Here is a 27,707-nt window from a genome sequence, read left to right as displayed (position 1 = left end):
CATCCATCTACACTCATTGCACACACATCCACATGCACACACTCACTTTAAACAAACACTCACCTTAACACTCACTTTAGACACTTTAACACTACATTATATGTATCTATTTATTAAAGAGATTTGCACTACATTCAAACATCATTTGCACCTTGCCTTAAAAAAAGTTTTTTTGTACCTCATTGTCTGCATTTTTACTTCATTGTACTTAGGTTGTACTTTAGTTTGTATATTGTATTGTATAATGTTATTCCTCTTTACTTACTTTTTCATTTGTTTTATTTAAACTTAAATTTTTATTTGCAGTTTTACTTACTTTTTTACTGTATGAACCACATTCTCAGGGGCTCATACAGAACCAAGCATTTCACTGTAATGTACATGTACCTTATGCGTGACAAATATAAACAAACTTGAACTTAATTTGTGTCCCATCATGATTTCATTTGATGTAGTACTATGCAATGCCCTCTAGGGCCTGAGGAAGATATTCAAACACCCACACTTGCACACAGACACAATAATCCAACAGTCAACGTTTAACATTACTGACCAGATGCACAAAGTTGCAAAAAAAACACTAAAACATACAGTAGTTTAATTTGATGTAGTATGCAATGTATTGTAGTATACTAGTTGTATATGTAGTATACAATATCATCAAGGATGGGTTAATCGCAGAGACGAATCGCATCGGCGATTCTAAAGAGGCAATGCATGCGTGTGTGTTCCGGTGTGTGTGCTAAAAAAAACTAACCGCTGTGTGTACCGCTAAAACATTGAGTGTCGTTGCATGCCGAATAAAGACCTCCGCAACAGGTCCTGCATTATTATTATACCCTCTAAGACCGATATAAAACACTTGCACACACAACAATCCAAACACAAGTCTAATTTCCACACTTACATTCACCCTCAAATGGAATAAATAAATCTGTGGGTTACCATCTCTGAGTAGGGTCTGATGTTGAAGGGGAATACGGTGGCGGCCAGGGCACACAGGAACTCAGGGCTGTGCCACATGGGCGCCAGGTCGGGCACATTGTGGTAGAGGTACCTGAAGAACTGCATCAGGGTGACGGGGTACTCCCTGAGCCACGAGCCCTCCTCTTCAGACTGCCACGGCTGGAGGAGACACAACATGCTATAAGGTGGACCGTTTCATCCAGACGTTTCACTAACATGCTGTAAGGTGGACCGTTTCATCCAGATGTTTCACTAACATGCTGTAAGGTGGACCGTTTCATCCAGATGTTTCACTAACATGCTGTAAGGTGGACCGTTTCATCCAGATGTTTCACTAACATGCTGTAAGGTGGACCGTTTCATCCAGATGTTTCACTAACATGCTGTAAGGTGGACCGTTTCATCCAGATGTTTCACTAACATGCTGTAAGGTGGACCGTTTCATCCAGATGTTTCACTAACATGCTGTAAGGTGGACCGTTTCATCCAGACGTTTCACTAACATGCTGTAAGGTGGACCGTTTCATCCAGACGTTTCACTAACATGCTGTAAGGTGGACCGTTTCATCCAGATGTTTCACTAACATGCTGTAAGGTGGACCGTTTCATCCAGACGTTTCACTAACATGGGTGTATGAACCCCTAACCCTGGTAGTGTTAGTACCTTGCTCTACCCACTGAACTACACAGGGAATAGAACCCCTAACCCTGGTAGTGTTAGTACCTTGCTCTACCCACTGAACTACACAGGGAATAGAACCCCTAACCCTGGTAGTGTTAGTACCATGCTCTACCCACTGAACTACACAGGGAATAGAACCCCTAACCCTGGTAGTGTTAGTACCATGCTCTACCCACTGAACTACACAGGGAATAGAACCCCTAACCCTGGTAGTGTTAGCAATATTATACTATTATATCAGGATAGTGTTTAATATCATTATTATATATTATTATAATAGGAGTGTTCCATATCATAATTATATTAGGTGTTTAATATCATTATTATAATAGGCGAGTTTAATATTAATATGCACATTAAATTAGGAGTATTTCATATTAATAATTAATATAATATAAAATTATATCAGGAGTGTGTTTAATATGAATATTATATAATATTCTATTAGGCGTGTTTAATATTAATAATAATATAATATTAGGAGTGTTTAATATTAATAATAATATTCTATTAGGAGAGTGTTTAATACTAATATAATATAATATTAGGAGTGTTTAATATGAACATTATAATATTAGGACACAGACACAACATTAGGAGAGTGTTTAATACTATTATAATATTAGGAGTGTTTAACATTAATATAATATTAGGAGTGTGTTTAATACTATTATAATATTAGGAGTGTTTAACATTAATATAATATTAGGAGTGTGCTCCCACCAGGTTCAACATGCAGCGCAGCATGGCCAGCAGCAGGAAGGCAGCCTCGGTACAGACGCTGTGGATGGAGCCCACCACGGTCCCACTGGAGGCCGGGACCCCAAAGATGAAGGTCCAGATGGAGTCCAGGTCAAACTGAAGATGACACACAGGCACTGGGGTAATATACAGTCATGGACACATTACAGCGACTAGAAGCATAGAAATACATGTAGATGCGGCTGTAGAATATACAGTATATTAAGAGACAAGCTCTGCGGAGCATTTCATACAGTCTACGACTGTTGCCTGGCAGTAATCTTTTCAACCCATCATATTCAATTCTTCTTCATACAAGACCAGTAGATTAGATTAGGCTGGGACAATGGAACATTTAAGTCATAACATGTACTATTACTATTACTAATTTTACTATTACTATATTGCACTAGCTAGCTAGCTACAGTAATGGTCAGCTACATGAACAGATGAGGAACTAGTCCGATGAAGAGGATCGAGAGGAACTACCGGTAGTCTGATGAAGAGGGGTGTAAAAGTTCAACCGAACGACTGATTCTGATTATTTAGGTTAACGTTCAAATCTTCAATTTTAACCCTGGTTCGACTGGGGGTTAATTTCGACCCATTTCAAAGTGTAAAGGAGGGGATTCAATCAGCAATAACCTGAATGTACATTGTTGTAAAAAACACACGTACACCAAGAGATTCATTCACAGTATTGTTTATCAATTGAACATTGATTCTTAAAAATAAGAACATTGATTTGGATTAATTTTACAGATTGATTTCTAACATTCGTATCGGATAATCTTTCACACCCCTAAATGATGAGTCCTTAGCAGTAAGGAGGGTGAATAAGAAAAAAAGGTTGGTTGTACTAACATGTACCTGGAGGCTGTCAGGCAGCTCTGTGATTGGCTGCTGGAGGAAAAGGGCCATGAGCAGGAAGTAGAGCTCGGGGACGTTGGTGTGCTTCGGCAGCAGGGTCTGCATCACGGGGAATCCTGGGAAGTGACATGCGTCACGGTTGATCTCACGCACGGTGGAGCGCCCGCCTGCACTGCGGCCCACATTGAAACCTGAGGAGAGGAGAGAGGAGAGAGTGAGGAGAGAGTGAGGTGATCAGGGGAGAGGAGAGGAGAAGAGATAGTGAGGAAAGGAAAGGAGATAGTGAGGTGATCAGGGGAGAGGAGATGAGAGGAGGAGAAGAGAGAGGAGATGAGATGAGAAGAGACAGTGAGGTGGTCAGGGGAGAGGAGATGAAGGGAGGAGAAGAGATAGTGAGGAAAGGAGAGGAGATAGTGAGGTGAGAAGAGGAGAGGAAGGGAGAAGAGAAGAGATAGTAAGGAAAGGAGAGGAGATAGTGAGGAGAGGAGATGAGATGAAAGGAGATGAGGAGACGAGAAGTGATAGTGAGGAAAGGAGAGGAGATGAGATGAAAGGAGATGAGGAGATGAGAAGAGATAGTGAGGAAAGGAGAGGAGATAGTGAGGTGATAAGGGGAGAGGAGGTGAAGGGAGATGGGTTGAGGTAAGAGATAGTAAGGAAAGGAGAGGAGATAGTGAGGAGAGGAGAATAGAGGAGAGGAGACAAGAGAAGATGAGAGCAGAGGAAAGAGATGAGGCGATAGTGAGGAGAGGAGAGGAGAAGATATGAGGAGAGGAGAGGGAAGAGGAGAGATGAAAAGAAGGGAGAGAAGAGAGGAGATAAGGGGAGATAGTAAGGAGAGGAGAAGAGATGAGGAGATAGTGAGGAGAGGAGAAAGTGAGGAGGAGAGCGAAGAGGAGATGGGGGGGTGGGAGAGGACAGGAGAGGAGAGAAAAAGAGATGAGGAGATAATGAAGAGAGGAGAGGATAGGGGAGAGGAGGAGAGGGGAGAGAAGATATAGTTTGGTGGGGAGAGGAGAGAAAAAGAGATGAGGACATTGTGAGGAGAAGAGAGGAGGAGAAGAATGGTGAAAAGAGGAGTCCGTTGAAGGAGGTGTCAGGGGCAGGAAGTCAGTTCACTTTCAATTCACTCTATTCAGTGGGTGGACTTTTCAATTGAATAGAATATTGAATGTTGTTCTATTTAAACTTAATAACCGAGAATGATCATCAGCTAATAAATAGTTAGCTCATCTTTACATTGTGAACTGACTGAATGGACCTGTCTCAAACCCTGCCCTCTTTTCTTGATCCTCCAATCACAACTGTCGCTTACCTCGGACAAACCAAGTTTGTCCGAGGTAAGCGACAGTTGTGATTGGAGGATCAAGAAAAGAGGGCAGGGTTTGAGACAGGTCCATTGAACGTTAATTGACTAAAACCATGCTCAGCATTTTACTACCTTTTTTTAGTAACCTAGAGCACATTACAGCACAGAGTGCCGGCTACACTTCAGCCTGGTCTGAGGGTCACCTGGACGGCTACAGAGAGCAGCACTGTGGAGCTCTCACTGCGCTACATCACAGCAGTGAGAGTGAGGTGTCGAATGGGAAACAGGAGACTAACTAAAATATGGATCAGGGGGCATTTCATAAAGAAAGACTACGCAGTTAGTCAAAAAACCTTCAATAAAATATCATATATATATTTGATATTTCATTCATAATAACAACAATCAATATACTCCATTCCTTACACTGGCTGCCCGTGTCCTTCAGGATAGAGTACAAGGTCTCCCTCCTCACCCATCAGTGCCTCCACAGCAACGCCCCCCTCCTATCTAAAGGAGCTCATCGCTCCCCCGACCTCCACCAGCTCCCTCCGCTCTGGATACTCAAACCCATACACAAAACACACCTCCGCACCATGGGCGACTGGAATGCCCTCCCCGACCATCTGAGAGCACCACAGTCCGTTGAGGTTTTTAAAAGGGGACTAAAAACATTTATTTTTAACAAGGCATTTGCCTAAATGGACCGACCGATGCCTTGTGTTTTTTTTAATTATACTTTTTTTTTTATCTGAATGTTTCTTCCATTTCATTGGTTGTTTTATTCATTTTAATTGTTTTTATTAATTTAATTTAGTTTTGCTTTATCTCCTTTCATGTAGCACTTTAAGACTGTTACAATATAAAGTGCGTTACAAATTGAATTTATTATTAATATTTATGACACAATTGCATTCCTAAACCAAATAAAGTTCAGTTTTACAGATTAGAATCCACAACATCAAGATATAGTTATTGGGCTAACGGCGTAATCCTGCTTGATGAAATACCCCCCTGTCTAAAAGAGAATATCTGAACTGAAAGCAGGGTGTGACTGTGTAGACTGTAGGACAGGATGCTGGCTAAAACAATAGCAATGCAGCTTTTAACAATGACAGATCTATTAGGTCCCATAACTACTGGAGATGGTCTTCATAGGCTATGAGGACTGTGGACCTACTGGAGATGGTCTTCATAGGCTATGAGGACTGTGGCCCTACTGGAGATGGTCTTCAGAGGCTATGAGGACTGTGGACCTACTGGAGATGGTCTTCATAGGCTATGAGGACCGTGGCCCTACTGGAGATGGTCTTCAGAGGCTATGAGGACTGTGGCCCTACTGGAGATGGTCTTCAGAGGCTATGAGGACTGTGGACCTACTGGAGATGGTCTTCAGAGGCTATGAGGACCGTGGCCCTACTGGAGATGGTCTTCAGAGGCTATGAGGACCGTGGCCCTACTGGAGATGGTCTTCATAGGCTATGAGGACTGTGGACCTACTGGAGATGGTCTTCATAGGCTATGAGGACCGTGGCCCTACTGGAGATGGTCTTCATAGGCTATGAGGACTGTGGACCTACTGGAGATGGTCTTCATAGGCTATGAGGACCGTGGACCTACTGGAGATGGTCTTCAGAGGCTATGAGGACTGTGGACCTACTGGAGATGGTCTTCAGAGGCTATGAGGACCGTGGACCTACTGGAGATGGTCTTCATAGGCTATGAGGACCGTGGACCTACTGGAGATGGTCTTCAGAGGCTATGAGGACCGTGGCCCTACTGGAGATGGTCTTCATAGGCTATGAGGACTGTGGCCCTACTGGAGATGGTCTTCATAGGCTATGAGGACTGTGGCCCTACTGGAGATGGTCTTCATAGGCTATGAGGACTGTGGCCCTACTGGAGATGGTCTTCAGAGGCTATGAGGACTGTGGACCTACTGGAGATGGTCTTCATAGGCTATGAGGACCGTGGCCCTACTGGAGATGGTCTTCAGAGGCTATGAGGACTGTGGCCCTACTGGAGATGGTCTTCATAGGCTATGAGGACCGTGGCCCTACTGGAGATGGTCTTCAGAGGCTATGAGGACTGTGGCCCTACTGGAGATGGTCTTCAGAGGCTAAGCACAGTGAGGACTGTGGCCCTACTGGAGATGGTCTTCAGAGGCTATGAGGACTGTGGACATACTGGAGATGGTCTTCAGAGGCTATGAGGACTGTGGCCCTACTGGAGATGGTCTTCAGAGGCTAAGCACAGTGAGGACTGTGGCCCTACTGGAGATGGTCTTCAGAGGCTAGGCACAGTGGTTCTCAAACCTTTTCATATAAAGGACTCCCATGTTGTCCCAGAGACCCCCATCTTGCTGGATATGATATAGTCCAGAATTATATAACTGTCTATCTACTGTAGATGAGTTGATATCAGAGGAGAGAGTGAAACCTATAAACAGAATAGTCATTCTTACATATTCTCTCATTGGGATAACTTAAAATATTAGTGAAATTAAGACTATCCCCCTGGAAACCCCTCAAGGAACCCACTTTGAGAACCTCTGGCTTAGTAAACACAGTGGGGATCTACTAACTGTGGGCACAGAGCTAGCAGACCAACCCATGGCGGTGCGCCGCACAAACTGGGCAGCTTTGCGTTTACTGAAGGAAGGCCAGCTCCTCCGCACAGCGTTGGCAGAGAGAGGGGCGTCTGTAGTGAGTGAGATTACAGTCATATAGACTTATGATTCTCACAAGGAGAGACAGTTAAACATATACAGTAGGAGAAAATTATATATTAAATATATTGTCAAAAACATCCAACAACTTGAGCCAAGTCAAGAAATAGTCAAAAACCTCCAAAAACCTAAAGAAAACATCAACTTGCTGGGTGGTAGAACAGACAACTAAGGGCCTGGCTACAAAACAGAGATAAAACAGACAGAAGGTATCACTGTCCGTTGATTTGATTTAAAATTAGAACCTAATGTAATCAAAACGGACACAAATAAGGCAGAGACGAACACATCATCAGCCCTGTCCAACAAGCGGATACTTCTCCTTGAAAAGTGAATTAAAACCAATGATGACAGACAAAATGGATGGATGTAGTTGAGCCTTAAGGTGACTAAAGCGTGCCTGTACTGTCTCACCTGTTTGAAATCATTCAGCATGTGCCCCAGAATAAGAATAAATGTTTCCATTTTATGATGTATTTTAAACTCTCATTCTCATGTTCATAGCAATCTATACTCTAATCTATCGAATTGTCTAAACAATCGCAAAACAAATCGAGAATAGATTCAATTTTAAAATAGAATTGTGGGACCCCAGGAATCAAATCTAATCAAATCAAATCATGAAGTTACCAAAGATTACCACCGATAAGTAGTAACATAATTAGTACAAAACACTGACGCGACACCCCATAGGCCGAGCCTCCTGCCACTCACCTAACACCGTGCCTATCTTATTGGTGAGCACCGAGTCCGTGTGGTCCAGCCAGCCTCCGCCCGACAGGCCCTCTTTGAAGCGTCCCAGGATGGCCTGGTTGGACAGCAGCACCACCAGCACCCACAGGGCGGCCGTCACAGAACTGGAGTGGAGGTGCTCCTCCATCAGCATCAGCAGCCAGTCGAAGCCCAGCGTCCGCACCAGCTCCTCGCACGCCCTGCAGGGGGAGCCAGAGAGGCCGCAGTCAGGGGTGTTGGGAGAATAGAACCGTCTCCATCTACAGTGTTATCAGTTCAGGGGTACTGGGAGAACAAGACTGTCTACAGTGTCATCAGTTCAGGGGTACTGGGAGAACAAGACTGTCTACAGTGTCATCAGTTCAGGGGTACTGGGAGAACAAGACTGTCTACAGTGTCATCAGTTCAGGGGTACTGGGAGAACAAGACTGTCTACAGTGTCATCAGTTCAGGGGTACTGGGAGAACAAGACTGTCTACAGTGTCATCAGTTCAGGGGTGCTGGGAGAACAAGACCGTCTACAGTGTCATCAGTTCAGGGGTACTGGGAGAACAAGACTGTCTACAGTGTTATCAGTTCAGGGGTACTGGGAGAACAAGACTGTCTACAGTGTCATCAGTTCAGGGGTACTGGGAGAACAAGACTGTCTACAGTGTCATCAGTTCAGGGGTGCTGGGAGAACAAGACCGTCTACAGTGTCATCAGTTCAGGGGTACTGGGAGAACAAGACTGTCTACAGTGTCATCAGTTCAGGGGTACTGGGAGAACAAGACTGTCTACAGTGTCATCAGTTCAGGGGTACTGGGAGAACAAGACTGTCTACAGTGTTATCAGTTCAGGGGTGCTGGGAGAACAAGACTGTCTACAGTGTTATCAGTTCAGGGGTACTGGGAGAACAAGACTGTCTACAGTGTTATCAGTTCAGGGGTACTGGGAGAACAAGACCGTCTCCATCTACAGTGTCATCAGTTCAGGGGTACTGGGAGAACAAGACCGTCTACAGCAGGGGTGGCCAACCAGTCAGAGCCACAAAAATGACTGTGGTACCACAAAGAGCCACACCATATACCAGCGTTTCTCAACCTTTTCTTTCAGTCACGGCACCCTTCATGTGTTTATAGGTCTCACCCTCTGGCCTCTGAAGTAGCTAATGTCTTTTTTATTTGGGCCTCACAGGGTTAAAAATACCCTGTGAGACCCACGGTTGCAAAATTACAAAATCACTTTTAGCCATTTAAAAAAAGAATGTTTATTTAAAAAATGTTAAAGGGGAACTATTTTACTATTTCTTTCACTATTTGGGCACTTTTACACAATTCCTGTGAGTCGGTCATCATCAGATGATGCGTAGAAACGTCTAGAACCACGTCCAGTTGACATTTTTTATCTCGCACAGATTCCTACCAAACTGTATTTGATCATCAATATAATGCATTTAGGGCTATAAATCACGTTCTGAAGAAAGCTGCAGAAAACGATAAAAACATACTTATACTTTAGACCATATTTTAGTATGAATATGTAAATGAAAAAGTTTAACGTTGCTACACCCTGAACAATACATATAGGACATTGAATGGGCCATAATAATGGCAATTTAGCAATAGAATTTAAAAAGTTATAGCCCTGCAAAGAAGGGGAACTTCTCCATAGACAAATAGAGCTGGCGAGGGATGGTAAATTATGAATTTAACCCATGGCGATTAAAGTGTTAACTGTTATTAGTGAAATATAAGATTATAGATTATCTCAGGGCATTGAGTCGGAAAACGGCGCATATTGACAGGAGGAAGTGGCACATCCAAAAGTGAGTGTAGTCTTTTGAAGGAAGAGACTCAGGGCTTTCAAATTTCGAAAAACGACCCTACCCAGCTCACACCAGCCCCTGTCAATCATCTGACTTCTGGATTTACTTTTTTATTTCTCTTATTTTTTGGGATTATCTCCCACAAACCTGAACGTTATTGCCATAAAACAGAACGCAGTTAGTTTCTCTACCTTTCTGTGAACGTCTTGCAAAAAACGGTGTTGCAATATGATGAAAAATGGTGGAGAAATTTACATTATTAAAAAGATGGCAGAATTCAGTACTGTATCTACAAAACCTTCTGTTTAATCATCTTCCCTTTATTCATTTGCTTAGATTTTTCAGATCTGGTCAATTTTAGCATGGTGTTATTCACAGTCAAAGATAACATTTCTTTTTAAATAGAATTGTGCATTACAATTTACTCAAGCCTAGTAACAGACACACTATTTCTGACACTGATCCATATATGTCCCTAGATTCAGATACCAAGAACATGCAAATGGACCATTTAAAAAAAAATTGTAAATGTTTATTCTACGTCCTTATGGAATGAGTGACATAAAAATAAAAAAAAATTATTTTTATTTATTTTTTATGGATGGAAGAGCCGCACATTGACGGGCAAAGAGCCGCATGCGGCTCGCAAGCCGCGGGTTGGCCACCCCTGGTCTACAGTGTCATCAGTTCAGGGGTACTGGGAGAACAAGACCGTCTACAGTGTTATCCGTATCAAACTGAGGAAGAGGAGCTGTCGTAAAGCAGTGCCTTCCTTAGAGCCATGAAAGCAAGAGACCTCCTGTGAGATCACACAGAACAGTCCACCACCCATAATCGCAAGCTCACTCAGCACACGAGTCAAGCTCACTGAGCACACGGGTCAAGCTCACTCAGCACACAGGTCAAGCTCACTCAGCACACAGGTCAAGCTCACTCAGCACACAGGTCAAGCTCACTGAGCACACGGGTCAAGCTCACTCAGCACACAGGTCAAGCTCACTCAGCACACAGGTCAAGCTCACTGAGCACACGGGTCAAGCTCACTCAGCACACGGGTCAAGCTCACTCAGCACACAGGTCAAGCTCACTCAGCACACAGGTCAAGCTCACTCAGCACACGGGTCAAGCTCAATCAGCACACAGGTCAAGCTCACTCAGCACACGGGTCAAGCTCAATCAGCACACAGGTCAAGCTCACTCAGCACACAGGTCAAGCTCACTCAGCACACAGGTCAAGCTCACTCAGCACACAGGTCAAGCTCACTCAGCACACAGGTCAAGCTCACTCAGCACACACAGGTCAAGCTCACTCAGCCATGACAGGAAGAGAATGTTCCCTTACTGGGCGTTGACGCTGCACTTCTCTTTGGTGGTGAAGAGCAGTTTGAGGAGGATGTCTAGTAGTCTGTTCCTCAGCAGGATCTGGTTGGCAGAGAGCAGGCCTCCAAAGTCATCGTCATTACCTGGAAAACACCATCAGAGAAGGTTAGCACATCCTAAATAAAACACCATCAGAGAAGGTTAGCACATCCTAAATAAAACACCAATAGAGAAGGTTAGCACATCATAAATAAAACACCATCAGAGAAGTTTAGCACATCCTAAATAAAACACCATCAGAGAAGTTTAGCACATCCTAAATAAAATACTAATAGAGAAGGTTAGCACATCCTAAATAAAATACTAATAGAGAAGGTTAGCACATCCTAAATAAAGCACCATCAGAGAAGGTTAGCACATCCTAAATAAAGCACCATCAGAGAAGGTTAGCACATCCTAAATAAAACACCATCAGAGAAGGTTAGCACATCCTAAATAAAACACCATCAGAGAAGGTTAGCACATCCTAAATAAAATACTAATAGAGAAGGTTAGCACATCCTAAATAAAGCACCATCAGAGAAGGTTAGCACATCCTAAATAAAGCACCATCAGAGAAGGTTAGCACATCCTAAATAAAACACCAATAGAGAAGGTTAGCACATCCTAAATAAAACACCATCAGAGAAGGTTAGCACATCCTAAATAAAGCACCATCAGAGAAGGTTAGCACATCCTAAATAAAACACCAATAGAGAAGGTTAGCACATCCTAAATAAAACACCATCAGAAAAGGTTAGCACATCCTAAATAAAACACCAATAGAAAAGGTTAGCACATCCTAAATAAAACACCAATAGAGAAGGTTAGCACATCCTAAATAAAGCACCATCAGAGAAGGTTAGCACATCCTAAATAAAAGGAAACTGTATGTTTCCCCCTGAATATGGACAAACAGGTTATCCGTCTTTTGTTTTTATTCATCATTACCTCCATCAAGCTTCTCCTCATTGTTGATCTCCATGACAACAAACTTCTCACACACGGCAAACGTGGGCAGAGTGGATGAAATAAACTGACCGAACCTACGAGGCGAAGAGAAAAACACAAGACAGGTTGAGAATCACAGGCTGAAATGGGCCTCACACATGAACATATTTGTTTCTTCTTGGTAATATATGTTTTTGGCTTCATAAAATGCTGATTATTAAAAGCCTAAATTGTGGATGAGGTCCTTTGTGGTTGGTGTGTGTGTGCGTGTGTGTGTTTACAGCAGCCAGTTGTATATGTTGGTGTGTGTGTGATGTGTTAATGTGTGTTTACCTCAGCAGGTGGTATGGGTTAGTGTGTGTATACCTCAGCAGGTGGTATGGGTTAGTGTGTGTATACCTCAGCAGGTGGTATGGGTTAGTGTGTGTATACCTCAGCAGGTGGTATGGGTTAGTGTATGTATACCTCAGCAGGTTGGTTAGTGTGTGTATACCTCAGCAGGTGGTATGGGTTAGTGTGTGTATACCTCAGCAGGTGGTATGGGTTAGTGTGTGTATACCTCAGCAGGTGGTATGGGTTAGTGTATGTATACCTCAGCAGGTTGGTTAGTGTGTGTATACCTCAGCAGGTCGTATGGGTTGGGGAAGCCTTGTAGCAGCAGGCTGAGGACGTTGCCGATAGCAGCGATGGTGGGCTGGGACAGAGACGTGTCTCTCAGGGTCAGCAGCAGCCTGGGGATCAGCTGGAACTCCCTCAGGAGCTTGGCGTTCTTCGCAGCCTCACTGTGGGACATGACAACATGGACCTTTTGGGTGACACTGACTTAACGGTCCATACCAGTCTAAACATGAGCTTTAGCCCCTTTACTATCAGTACTATTGTCCTGATCATTTCCCTGAGCATAGCTTACTTATAGGGATGTCCCGATCCGATCAAGTGATCTGGATCGGGGCCGATCACGTGATTTTCAGAGGATCTGGATCGGGAATAAAAAATCTGGAGTAAAAAAATATTTTTTTTTTATTCAACAAACATGACCATGTTCACGTCTTAAACTCATACTGAGGCCTTAGTTTTGGTTTTAAATTACATATCATCATTCATTTATTTATTGTCACACAGAGCAGAAGAATTTGCCAAAACAAACGCATTTCCTTTGATTTACACCGTCGCACGACAGTGACGTATGCCACAACGTGTTGCTCCCGCAAGTAAACACCGGCAGGTTATGTCCACCTGAAGTGATGACTCGGAGCAGCTACACAAAATGTCAGAAGTTTGGAAGCATTTTAAAATTGAAACCAAAGCCAGTCCAATATAGCCAGTTGCAATGTTTGCAAGGCGGCCGTTATGTGACTAGAGTGAGCAAAGGAATGGGGGAGGCGGCTGGTGCCAAACAGCTGTTTTGAATGCCTCGTTTGAATGAAGAAAGTTCACCTGGATATTGGATAACATTCGCTTTGTGAGGATTATTCGTCTGCGTTTCACACCAAAATGGACCAAATCATTACGTAAGTCGAACACTGTGACTGTATACTAAATGCGCAAACAGATTGAAACTGAATATTTCTCGTATGATGAATGTAATGCGAGCCACCGCAATCGACTGGGGCTATATGCTAGCGTCAATATATGAGCTACCTTGCAGCTAGCGTTAGCGTTACCTAACCATTAGCTAGTGCTGGCTTTAAAGTCAGCTTGCTTGGTATCCAACGCTAGCTCGGCAGACAGTGAAGTGATGCTACTGTAATGTATAGCTACTAGCCCCTTCCGTGACTGCGATGTGCAAGATGTGGCACATCGCAGTCACGGAAGGGGCTATATAGCTACGTGCCTAGCTAGCGTTAGCTAAAAGAGCCCTCGCAGTGAATCTTTCATGATGTTGACGTGGTCATGATTTAAGAATGGTTGTTGTTGTTTTTGTTGTTGTTGCTACTGCTGCTGGGGATGTGAACGGAGGGGCTTGTCTAGCTTCGCCAGTTTCTGACAAAATCACATGATCGGGAGCAAAAAAACGCGATCAGGACATCCCTACTTACTTATGTTCAGAAGCTCACCACTTTCTGTAGGACAACATGCACATTGATTTTATTGACAACAGGCTACCTCTTAGTGTGACGGGTAAGCTAAGTTTATCACCATACCAGTATGGTCCTTCAATGACCGTGACATGATGCAATTAAATCTTTATTGAATTTATATACAATTATATATTTACCTGGATTCTGTGAGCAGCTCGATGAAATGCTCAAATAGAGACAGGTGTAGTTCATAAGGTGCATGGAGCCAAACCTAAAAGGACAAAGATGTATGAATGAATGAATGACTTTATTTGACAATATAAAAAATAAACATGTGACAGAAGAGCACAGTCGGGATATACTGCCAAGGATGAACACAAAAAAGCTCAGAGCTTATTTCCATTGTGGTCCTTGTAGGGGGGTGGGGGAGTGTGATACTTAAAACATGCATCATACAAAACGTGACATCACAACACATCACATATATATACCATTTAACATTTATATACATACAGACTCATACAACATGCAAGGGTGCCTTAAGCTAAGTGTCTAGGTCAAGTCGAAAATTGTTTTTCCAGCATGCATATATCAACAAATAGCTATAGCTCCAGAAACCATCATCTTTTAAGTATATTATCAACACATAGCTATAGCTCCAGAAACCATCATCTTTAACACATTCAGGGCCATTGGGGCCCTCTATGAGGCCAGCTTTTCATTACAAGTTTTCACTGTGCATGAGGTTGTTTGTAGAGCTAAATCTATATATATATATATATATATATATATATCCATTGTCATTGTCAATTGACAGTATAAACCTTCCCTTCAATATGCCATAAGGAAATAATTTTTTCATCAATACGTTCCCGTTTTATAGCGTCGTGAATATGAACTAAATACCGCAATGGTCTGGGGTAATTGCAAAGCTAGTTATAGGGAGAGTTAAAAATCTAAATGCATATGATCGGTATCATGTTCCACCATGAATGCATGAAAGGGGGGGGGGGGGGGGGGGAGTCGTTTCTGATTATTGATTACCAATAACGGCATTCGTTATTGCAACATCATACACTGACCGGGTGGATGGCTATGAGAACAAGGCCCGATCAGACTGAAATTTACGTCAAATCGCTCTTACCTGTGGCCGGTTGGATTCCAAAAAGAATTTCCCAGTTATTTGATCGCCATCTGGTAGATCGGTATGTCCATTGGCTGATGCTATATTCCTTTACTATATACTAAATTCGGCGTCGCAAAAGGTATTCCAGGCAATCTGGTAAAGCCATAGCTTTAGGCTAACAGAAAAGCTAACCCGGAGCGGAAAAAAAGTGACACCCGGTCACTTTCCAGGGGAAAATGCATTATCGAGACAGCGCCAATACCAGGATCTGGCCGGTACTGCACTTTTGGAGTCCCGATAAGCAGTTTCCAGCGAAAATACAGCTCTGTGACATTGAGTAGGATATTAAATGGAATAAAACCAAAACCGAGTTTACAACATATATATACGTGGTTGGCCTTCAAAGGATGGTGCCCAATCACGTATATATACGTGGTTTTGTCGCAAATCGGTTAAGTATCAACACATAGCTATAGCTCCAGAAACCATCTTTATGTAAAGTATATCAACACATAGCTATAGCTCCAGAAACCATCTTTATGTAAAGTATATCAACACATAGCTATAGCTCCAGAAAGCATCTTTCACCACAACAAAGGGGTGCCTCACAACTAGGAAACTGTTTGCTATGGTGGCCGACTCCCCAGTGTGCACTTTATGCTCTCTAAGAGCCACCGGCTCGTATATGCATATGGTCTGGGATTGCCCACCAGTGGCCGATTTCTGGAAATCTATAGCAGCTAGACTCTCGGGCATCTGTAACATATCGATTCCATATCGATGTCAATATTGTGTTTGTTGTGGAATATTTTTTTAACACTTTGGTCGCCAGGCTTATATTCTTAATATACCATCCTCCGCCAGCTCTATTTGTCTATGGGGATGTTTACCTTCTTTGCAGGGCTATAACTTTTTAAATTGTATTGCTAAATTGACATTACTATGGCCCATTCAACGTCAAGTATCTATTGTTCAGGGTGTAGCAACGTTTTTATTTTTTTTATCCACTTTTTCTCCCATTTTCTATATTTTCTCCCATCCCAATTTCGTATCATCCAATTCAACCCTCCCCTGTCACGAACGCTGTTTCTTGCCTCCCACAAGCCGGCTGCAATGTGGACTAAGTCATACATAGCACATGTCCCCTCCAGTACTTGAGGTAACAGCAGTCGCATCTTTTCACCTGCGCAGCTCGATCTCTCAGTGGCGAGGAGTAACGCGTGGGAGGCTCACGCTGCCCCCGACACTTCCTGATTCTACTGCACAGGCGCACCAACCGACCTGTAGGAGTAGCTGTCCACAACGCCCGATCCCCACCCATCAGTTTCCCACCCTCTAATACGGCCAATGTGTATTAGTATGAACGACCAGCTAAACTGAAAGCAATGTGGAGCGCTGGGCTCGAACAGGCGAGCCCAGCGTCTCTGCATTCGTGGCGAGCGCCTTGCCCACTACGCCACGTAGCCGCACAAGGGTGTAGCAACGTTATACTTTTTCATTCACATATTCATACTAAAATACGGTCTAGTATAAGTATGTTTTTATCGTTTTCTGCAGCTTTCTCCAGAACGTGATTTATAGCCCCAAATGCATTATATTGATGATCAAATACAGTTTGATAGGAATCTGCGAGAGATAAAAAATTTCAAATGGAGGTGCTTCTAGAAGTTACTACTGATCATCTGATGTTGACCGGATGGGGGGGGGGGGGGAGTCGTTTACAATTCCGTGGCCAACGTTAGATGATTCATCTAGTGTGGGTGATATGATCATTAGAGCAGTTAGTATCGAACACGTTAAAAAATAACGCTGAATCTTACCGTAGCTTCCTCATAGCGTTGGGCGATGAGCGTGGAACAGAAATATTCCTATTATGGGATGTAGAAATATGCGATCCATTTCCAGGTTGTATAATAGTATATACGTCCAAATCATGTTGTTTATCGAGTTATTGGTAACGGATTGCTATCCGTTGTGTCTAGCTCGAGTCCTGGGACTATTAGCGAGTGATCGGACCGAATTTAAATGAGCACCAGCTTCCATTTCCTGTTTCCGCTCTGGGCGATCCGCCGATCGGCCACCAGATGGCGCTCTTGAACCGTTGGAGAGTTGAGAGGGGATCAACAGTAGATCTCAATTCTCCGGGGGAGAAATATGATTTCGATCACAACAAATGGGTGCTTCGCAAAGGGGTGCCCCTTTCTAGAAACTTGGGACCAAATTGTGAAAATAAGCAATGCAGTTCTAAAACAAAAGATTCAGCAGTGGCATTGCCTATTTCTCGCCTAAAATTTTGTCAGAAACATATATAGTGAACCCTTTAGGTGGTAAAAGATCAAGTTTACAAGCAAGCCACCGTTTCTTCTGTTTGAAAATTGGGACCAGAGAAAACAAGGGGCCGCCCGACTAGCAGTGTGTTTATTCAATCAGGTGCATTTCACGACAGGAATTATTTTAATTGAGACTCTCAGGCATCTGTAACATATCAATTCCACTCATGGCAGCAACATTACTTCTAAATGATATATCTTCACTACCAAAATCCATACAACAGAAAATTATTATTCTGGCAGGCGTTACAGCAGCCAAAAAGCTTATCGCCATGAGATGGAAAGAACCTGAGAATCTCACAGTAATTCACTGGTCCCTGACATTGCTAGACGTTATTTATTTGGAGATATCGACTGCTCGGGTGGTTGGGGTGGGACAGGCGGGTATTGAAATGTGGACTGCGGTGGCCGATTTGGTCAAAGGCTCCATGTAGTGGCGGAATGGGGGTGGGGTGTTGGTCCTGGGGAATCCGGCGGTCTTGGGGGGGGGGGGGGGGGGGGGGATGTCTGTTGTCTAATGTCTTTTGCGTTTGTGGTGTGTTTTTGTTTTTATTTGGTATATTGGTATTTTGTATTTATTAGTTAAGTTTAGATCGGTATTTATTATTCCTTATTGTTTTGTCATTATTATTATTATTATTATTGTTGTTGTTATTGTTGATATTGTGTTGTTGTTTGTTGTTAAAAAAAATGTAAAGAAGGAATTATTTTAATTGGTTGAAGTGGAAAGAGAGTCTGTTGCTAGGGTCACTCTCTTTAGAAACGGGGGGAGGGGCATCAGGTTCAGAGGTGTGGCTTAAGACCGGAGCGTCTACTAAAACAAATGGCAGAGATGGTCAGATAAAGACACCACACAGAGAGAGTGTGAGATCATTCAGTCTCTGCTTCAGGACATTACTCCACTATATTTTTACATAGCCAATAGTTGTTTGGTGCTATATTAACACTTTATTCGCCAAGGACGCCTAAACTCGTCATTCCCGCCATGCTAATTCTGCCAATGACGCCGTAACACGTCATTGAGATCAATATTTCAAAAATCTGTGATCGCAATCATATTTCTCCCCCGGAGACTTGAGATCTACTGTTGATCCCCTCTCAACTCTCCAACGGTTCAAGAGCGCCATCTGGTGGCCGATCGGCGGATCGCCCAAACGGGAAACGGAAACTGGTGCTCATCCAAATTCGGTCCGATCACTCGCTATAGGTCCCGGGACTCGAGCGCGACACAATGGATAGTGATCCGTTACCAATAACTCGATAAACAACATGATTTGGACGTATATACTATTATACAACCTGGAGATGGATCGCATATTTCAACATCCCATAATAGGAATATTTTTGCTCCACGCTCATCGCCCAACGCTACGAGGAAGCTGCGGTGAGTTTCAGCATTTTTTTTTACCATGTTCAATACAAACTGCTCTAATGATTATATCACCCACACTAGATGAATCATCTAACGTTGGCCACGGAATTATAAACGACCCCCCCCCCCCCCATCCGGTCAACATCAGATGATCAGTAGTAACTTCTAGAAGCACCTCCATTTGAAATGTTTTATCTCGCGCCGATCGCTATCAATCTGTATTTGATCATCAATATAATGCATTTAGGGCTATAAATCACGTTCTGCAGAATGCTGCAGAAAACGATAAAAACATATTTATACTTTAGACCGTATTTTAGTATGAATATGTGAATGAAAAAGTATAACGTTCCCACATCCTGAACGATAGATAATTGACGTTGAATGGGCCATAGTAATGTCAATTCAGCAATACAATTTAAAAAGTTATAGCCCTGCAAAGAAGGGGAACTTCTCCATAGACAAATAGAGCTGGCAGAGGATGGTATAATGATGTACATAAGCCTGGCGAAGAAAGTGTTAATGTTCATAATCTCAAATTGTGCTACCCCACAATGGAACCCCCACAGCGGCCACAGACCCCGTCACCACTCTCACCTCGAAGTCGCAGAGCAAGTCCTGGAAGGCGGTGGAGTTGGGGATGATGGAGGTCTCGTGGCCACTGTCCACCGTGCCCACCAGGGAGAAGGTCAGGTGCAGGATGTGGCTGTTCAGCAGGGAGCGCTTCTTCTTCAGCAGCATGGCCAGCAGCTGGAGGACAGACAATAGAGATATACTAGAATTAATGATTATTATATTGTTATAATAGTATTACAGACGGAGCCATTAGGACTGTCTACCATTCTGCTGCGGCGCCGACGTGGTTGATTTTGAGGTTGATTGTTATTGTTATCTGCCACCAGGAGGCGCAGAATGCCTGACAGAGTGCTGTGATGTCTAATCCCGATGTGCAGCGTTGACAGGAGCCACAGCGCTTCAGAAATAGGTCTCGAGCCATAGCACACGATGCAAAATATTTATATCAATTTGACATTCATAACTTATGATGATGAAGTTAAAACAACCTTTCTCCTGGCTTTTGAAAATGTAGGGGAGCAGCAGAGATAAATCACTGATCGAAGCAGAACTTTCCAAAAAGTATTACTAATATTTCCCAAACGAAGATACAAGATCATCATGAAATATTATTTCACAAACCCTCGATTTAAATATATGAATTGAAAATGGAGGAGAGAAACCACTCCATTAAATTGCACCGTCATCATGAATCTACAAGCGTTTTATTTATCATCTGAATTTGATGATCAAATCTAAATATTCTGAAAGCCCACAACCAACTCGTGAAGCATTAATAAAACGGATCAATTATAAATAGAGCAGCAGAGTAGACTGGCATCATCCTGTCGGAGATAACCATTTATAGGCAGTTTGTGTTATTTTGAGTTTAGGGATGGGACTTTCTAGCAAAAGTGCTATTCGAAAATCGCTGGTACTTAACACATTCCCTGCCATTGGTTATACCCATCAATATACCTAGTCTGCCACCACTGTAAGCCTATGGAGATGTTTACCTTCTTTGCAGGGCTATAACTTTTTAAATTGTATTGCTAAATTGACATTACTATGGCCCATTCAACATCGATTATCTATCGTTCAGGATGTAGGAACGTTATACTTTTTTATTCATACATTCATACAAAAATACCTTCTAGAATATAAGTATGTTTTTATCGTTTTCTGCAGTAATTCCTAGAACATAATATAGATTATCGATTGCCGTTTATTCCCTATACACGCTATATTAAAAAATTCAACTGTATATGATCATATACGTTACGGCACGGGCTCACTGATGACGAATGAACACGGACGGACGGGCGGCTGCCTCTTCACTTCCGCTCCCATGTTAACGGACGATAGTAGGCACACTGGCCGCGAGCGAGAGCGCGCCTTGCGAGCGGCAAGCTATCTTTTCGCTTCAATCCTATTCGAGGCGGCGCGGGTGGCGTGCGCCACGCGCATTGTCGCTGTCCCAATGTAAATGTGCCTTCCTCGGTGCGCTTCCGCGCGCTCAAGTCGTAGGTCCAGTGTGCCTGACCAGGCGCGCGATCCCACGAGGGAGCCGCGCATGAAATTCATTCGTTAGCAGTGTGCCCGGGCCGTTATGCTTCATCATGCGTGGAGGAAGGGCGGGGGGGGGGGGGGGTCGTTTATAATTCCCCGATCATCAGTAACGGCTTTATGTAGTATGGGTGATATATTGATCAGATGGTTTGCAGTGACATTAATAAACAATTGGGCTGAAAATAACGTTAGTGTCCTCTTACCGTGCGTCAAAGAGACTGGCGGTGAAATATCCCAAGTATAGGACGTCGATCGGCTAGGTCCATTTCCGGTTTGTATGTCGCAATAAACGCCGAAATCATATCGATTATTAAGTTTATAAAGCGATCCATTATGTACATAGTGTCTGTCGGGAGCCTTGCGACAATATCTGACGGCCGGATGAATTTAATCGACGTACATGGCCTTTTTGAGTGTTTAGCATTGTTTCCTAGCTATGTGAACTTATATTAATATGATCTATGTCTCAAAATTCTCATATTGGCGCATTCTTCCAATTCTCCTCTCACAATATTCACCCTCACTGAACTGAGTCATTTGAAAATGTGATGATTTGTGATGTCAGAAAGACACCGCTGCATGTTAATGTTGAGATACAAGATGAGCTGCACACAGTTCTGCTGCCCAGGCTCAAAACAGCTCGAGATCTTGAGGTAGAAAAATGCTGTTTGAGTAGTTGATTAGAAATACAAAACAATGAATAAAAAAAATATATATATTACAGAGGTGTTCCATAGACTCACAGTGTAACTGAGGGGTTACAAAACCCTGACTGTATTAAAGATTGTGATATATTAAACCACTACTAGTTATGTACTTTAATTACTGGCCATACAGTACATGAATATATATGGTGAACACCCACACAAGAATACGGCATTGACACATAAATTATATTGGAGGGTTATTTATTATTATTAAGCAACGTTAGGTTACAGATTGAGAATTAGGCTTGCGCTTGTATGGCGAAGAACATACGTAAAGTCAGTCAAGAGCATAAGTCAATGAGAATAGTAGGAATACTATGATGGGTCTAAGCTGACGCCACCTGTGGTATAGCAATTACATGGGCCACACCGGTACCAACAGGAGACACTGGGTTCCCTCCGGGGTGTAAGGCCGGGAGGGGTAGAGGAATGTTCGGGTACCCAGTCTGGGTCAACGAGGAATAAAGAGGCTCCAGATACAGGAGCCGGTGCTTGTACTCCCTTGATCAGCAGACAAAAGCAATAGTTGTAATCCAATATGCTCGACAGCATTGACGACAGCTAGCCAGCCCCTTCCACGAGGCGGGCCCGAGTGGTGATCCTCACGAGGTTAAATCCCAAACGACAGTGGAATCAACAGTGCTCTTCTCCGGTGGTCACGGTCCCAAAGCAATATAATCCAACCAGAAATGGTTCTGCATTCGCCGGTGCCGATTCTCCTGTGTACATATCCAACGGTTCTCGCCTAGGACTCCTCGGGTGTGGGCACGGATTTAGGCCGCACAGCCTGGATAAGTGCACTAGCTAAATACACGACGAACTGATGATAATGCTGGTCACGGAAGAACTGTAGCCGCACGATATACAATAAATGATCGACTATTACTTCACATTAGATTAAGTCGAACTCAACGTTACTGCGTTAAACTCTGACACTTTAACATTCTATTCGCACGCGGTTCTCAATGCTCTATTTAGATGCAAGGTTGCTCACTTCACTGCACGTTGACTCGTGGTGAAGGTATTAAGGTTTTGGTAAGACTACTGCTGTTTACACCTGCGCCGTATTTATACGTAAGGTGAATATCTAGTCCCAACCTCAGTTCTTGTCTCGTATTACTACGCAGACTCTGGGCATGTACTGACATGCCCGGAGTTGCCTTTGAACTTGCCGTTGGGGGCTTGGTCGTTGGCGCCTGGGGCCGCTGTCCAATAGGAGAGAGAATATTACTCTGGTCTGTACGCAGGTAAAGGGATATTCCGTGTATATATACAAATAATATTCAAGGTATATCAAACGATACATATATATATATTCAGTTTAATCTGGCCCTTCACAACACACAGGAATTGTGTAAAAGTGCCCAAATAGTGAAAGAAATTGTAAAATAGTTCCCCTTTAAGTTTATAAAGCGATCCATTATGTACATAGTGTCTGTCGGGAGCCTTGCGACAATATCTGACGGCCGGATGAATTTAATCGACGTACATCGGCCACTTCCTGTTGTTCAGAGTGTAACTCGCCCGACCATCCACCAGGCGGCGGTATTGAGCCGCCGTTGCCGTCACCTATAGGATCCAGCTGCAGCGTCGGAGGTGTATATATTAATTATGAATTCCATGGCGAGAAATTAAATATTGATCTCAATAACGCTGTACAGCGAGATCTGGCGGTCAAAGCATGGCGGGCAATAACGCTTTAAAGCGTGGATGGCGGTGGATGTGTTAAGATCGAATATCCCCAACCCAAATTTTTTTTTTTTATTAATTAATTCTTTTTTTTGTTTTATTTTTATTATATAAAAAATATATTGTTATTTTCTGTTTCAGTTTAAATTCAGTTAAAATGTTCAGTTTCAGTTCAATTCAGTTATTCTTTTTAATAGAATGGATCATTAAAATCAAAGGGTATTGCACATAAATAGGCACTTCAGAATCTGAAGTTCAGATAATCCTTCAGAACGTTGATCGGCTTAGCTGACCGACAATAAATAAAAAATGACACAATTCACCATCGTAGCCTATAATAACAGCATTGCATTGGCCTATCAACCGGCTTTAATAAACAAACAGAAAGAGCAGCATGTGCATCTTTTAGATCAATTAGGCTATGAAAATTAGGCTGCGTCTAAATATAAAAAGGAATTAAATAAGAATGTTTGCTTCAATAAAAAATAAAAGTATTAAAAAAATAAAAATAAAAAAATGATTTTTAATTATAGAAATTTCTTTTTCACAAAACGAATAATCGATTGTAAAAAAAAAAATCGATCTTAATTTCGAATATTCTATCCCATCCCTATTTGAGTTTTAATAAAATAATTTAATAAAATCAAACAATTGTTTGTCCCTGTACTTACTTATATCAAGTGGGAAACAAAGAAATTCTGCACTAAATGCTAAAACTACCAACCGGGGGAAAATTGCTTAGCCTAACTGAATAGAACAAAGGCTGACCGCATGATATGAGATAAGTCTGGTTAACTCGCCAGCGGTCGGGCGCCAGACCCGAGATTTCTCGGGTTTTGGTCGTTTATTCCTTTATTCGATATTTGTATTCATTATTCATCCAGGGACCTTGGTGTTACCATAGGGAATGAGTCTGAGAACGCCAAAGTGCAATACCGGCCGCATCCAGCTAGACGGCGGTATCGAGCACCCTTTGTAACCTTGTATCTTGGCCTGTGTAACGGCCAAATGTCTCCGGTCTCACTTTTCCTTGTCAGGCGAGTGGAGCGGTTCTCCCGGTTCCATTGCAGCCTGATCCATATGTTGTGGTGGGTTATGACGTGGATCAAATGGACATCGGATGTACCAGATGGCGATCAAACAATTGGAATATTATTTTTGGAATACTCCCAATCACAGGTAAGGACTATCTGACGTTAATTTTAGCTTGATCGTGCAATGCTTTTATACCGATCGGGCTCATAAGCGTTTTTAGTAGGGATGTCCGATATTATCGGCCTATCGATATGCATATATCGGTATCGGTTGATATCGGTATCGGAAATTAAGAGTTGGACAATATCGGTATATCGGTATCCCTAGTTTTTAGTGTTCAATACGAATGCCGTTACTGACAATCAAATAATCAGAAATGACCCCCCCCCCCCCCCCCCCCCCTTTCATACATTCATGATGAAACATAATACCCAAGACATAAATGTGATTTGGGAATAGTAGCGTGTACAGGCAAGAAACGGCAACATTTATAGTAGAATTGACGTATAAGGCTATAACTCAGCATTTCAGGAATTACCCCAGACCGCTCTAAAACCATACTTATATTCACCACGGTATAACACGGGAATGTATGGATGGAAAAATGTATTCTTTTTCACATATTGAACAATAGATAGGTGATGTCAAATGGGCCATAGTATTGTATCCATAGCTATAATATAGAATATAGTTATAGCTCTACAAACAAGGTGACACACTCCTATCTTTTAAAGCATGGCCTTGCTATGACGGCCTCCATCTAATAGCTGGCGCTGAATGAGTTAATGTCTAGTTAAAATAATATGCAACGTGAGAAAAACGCATAACCGAGGTGGGGTGGGGGGGGTTGCCAAACGAAATACTGTATGGCGATGAAGCGGGCAGCACAGACACAAAGCAACAATGTTACGGAAAAATAAAATAAATATATTAGAAGGAATTATTATTATTATATTGTTATTATAATATTATTAGTATTCTTTAGCAACATGGCTAGGATCTGGGGGGACAGAGACACAGTAAGAATGTTAACACTTTGGTCGCCAGGCTTATATTCTTAATAAACCATCCCACGCCAGCTCTATTTGTCTATGGAGAAGTTCCCCTTCTTTGCAGGGCTATAACTTTTTAAATTGTATTGCTAAATTGACATTACTATGGCCCATTCAACATCAAGTATCTATTGTTCAGGGAGTAGCAACGTTATACTTTTTCATTCACATATTCATACTAAAATACGGTCTAAAGTATAAGTATGTTTTTATCGTTTTCTGCAGCTTTCTCCAGAACGTGATTTATAGCCCTAAATGCATTATATTGATGATTGTATACAGTTTCATAGCAATCGGCGCGAGATAAAAAATGTCAAATGGACGTGCTTCTAGAAGTTACTACTTATCATCTGATGTTGACCGGATGGGGGGGGGGGTCGTTTATAATTCCGTGGCCAACGTTGGATGATTCATCTAGTGTGGGTGATATGATCATTAGAGCAGTTTGTATCGAACACGTTAAAAAATAACGCTGAAACTAACCGTAGCTTCCTCGGGCCGTTGGGCGATGAGCGTGGAGCAGAAATATTCCTATTATGGGATGTAGAAATATGCGATCCATCTCCAGGTTGTATAATAGTATATACGTCCAAATCATGTTGTTTATCGAGTTATTGGTAATGGATTGCTATAGAATAGAATAGCTCGAGTCCTGCTCGAGTCCTAGCTCGAGTCCTGGGACTATTAGCAAGTGATCGGACCGAATTGGAATGAGCACCAGCTTCCGTTTCCAGTTTCCGGTTTGAGCGATCCGCCGATTGGCCACCAGATGGCGCTCTTGAACCGTTGGAGAGTTGAGAGGGGATCAACAGTAGATCTCAAGTCTCCGGGGGAGAAATATGATTGCGATCACAGATTTTTGAAATATTGATATCAAAGACGTGGTACGGCGTCTATGGCAGAATGAGCATGGCGGGGAATGACGTGGTAAGGCGTTTTTGGCGTGTTAAATAAAAACTGGAGCTCTACTCATGTAGCCACACTGCCGGACATAACTAGAATACATACAAATTAACAGTAAAGAAGGTGCGGAAAAAAACATACAGTATAATTGTATCTATATTCTATAACATTCATAATCTCATAACTACCTTCTGGTACACTAGATTAACTACAAAAAAAATGCTCTGAGTTTCGTAAAAGTCAGTCAAAGCTTACCATAAGCACGAGCAGTGAACTCCAAGCCCACGTGACTGAACTCAAACTGAAAAGAAACAGACTAAGAAATGATGTAAACTCCATGATCAAAACAGCAAAAAAAAATGTCATCAATGACAAAACCGAGGAAAACAAAAACAAACCACGTGAACTTTGGAAATTACTCAATAACCAACTAGGCTGCAGTAAAAAAAACTCAAAACCAGATTCTCAAACATAAACATAAAGACGGACAACACGCTCATCACAGAAAAGCTGGATGTAGCCAATTACTTAAATAGTTTCTTCACAAACATAGCCACAACACTGGTAAACAAACTACCCTCCCACTCAGGGCATTATGGGGTAGAACACATAGTAGCATACTACAAGAACCTAGGGGTCCACAAAGACGACTTCAAACTGGAAATGGTAACAACAGATGAGGTACTCAAAAAACTGAGCACCCTCCAACCTAACAAGGCCACTGGCCATGACAACATCCCCTCCAAATTCCTCAGAGACTCAGCAGCCGCCATCACCCCAGTCATCACACACATAATAAACCTCTCCATAAAACAGGGACACGTCCCCAAGGACTTCAAAATTGCGAGAGTGACCCCTCTGCACAAAAAAGGCAGTAAATTAGACCCAGGCAACTACCGCCCTGTTTCTATCCTTACCTCCATCTCGAAAGTCATGGAAAAAATTGTATACGAACAGGTCGAAAAATACCTAGCGGAAAAAAATCTAATCTACGAATTCCAATCTGGCTTCAGAACATCCCACTCCACTGACACATGCCTTCTCTATTTAAACGACCACATCAAACAAGAGGTGGACGCGGGCAAATACTGCGGCATGGTCATGCTGGACCTACAAAAGGCCTTCGACACTGTCAATCACACCATTCTGATTGACAAGCTAAAAGCAATTGGTTTTGATAGTCTATCAGTGAGCTGGATGCAA

At 42.6% G+C, this 27,707-nt stretch overlaps 1 protein-coding gene across 1 annotated transcript in view; it reads right to left on the bottom strand.

The window, feature by feature from the left end:
- Positions 1–27,707, bottom strand: part of wdfy3 (WD repeat and FYVE domain containing 3) — a 415,649-nt gene that overhangs the window by 111,246 nt on the left and 276,696 nt on the right. Inside the window, exons 27-35 of the mRNA XM_084308124.1 lie at positions 19,592–19,744; positions 14,364–14,437; positions 12,766–12,927; positions 12,146–12,240; positions 11,178–11,298; positions 8,011–8,228; positions 3,250–3,450; positions 2,372–2,526; positions 946–1,125 (exon numbers count right to left, since the gene is read on the bottom strand). Coding sequence (XP_084164250.1) covers positions 946–1,125; positions 2,372–2,526; positions 3,250–3,450; positions 8,011–8,228; positions 11,178–11,298; positions 12,146–12,240; positions 12,766–12,927; positions 14,364–14,437; positions 19,592–19,744 — 1,359 coding nt within the window. The remainder of the gene's footprint in view (positions 1–945; positions 1,126–2,371; positions 2,527–3,249; positions 3,451–8,010; positions 8,229–11,177; positions 11,299–12,145; positions 12,241–12,765; positions 12,928–14,363; positions 14,438–19,591; positions 19,745–27,707) is intronic.

Source organism: Notolepis coatsorum (assembly GCF_963971535.1).
Source record: "Notolepis coatsorum genome assembly, chromosome: 1".
Lineage (NCBI taxonomy): Eukaryota > Metazoa > Chordata > Actinopteri > Aulopiformes > Paralepididae > Notolepis > Notolepis coatsorum.
This window is presented reverse-complemented; position numbering and strand designations above follow the sequence as displayed.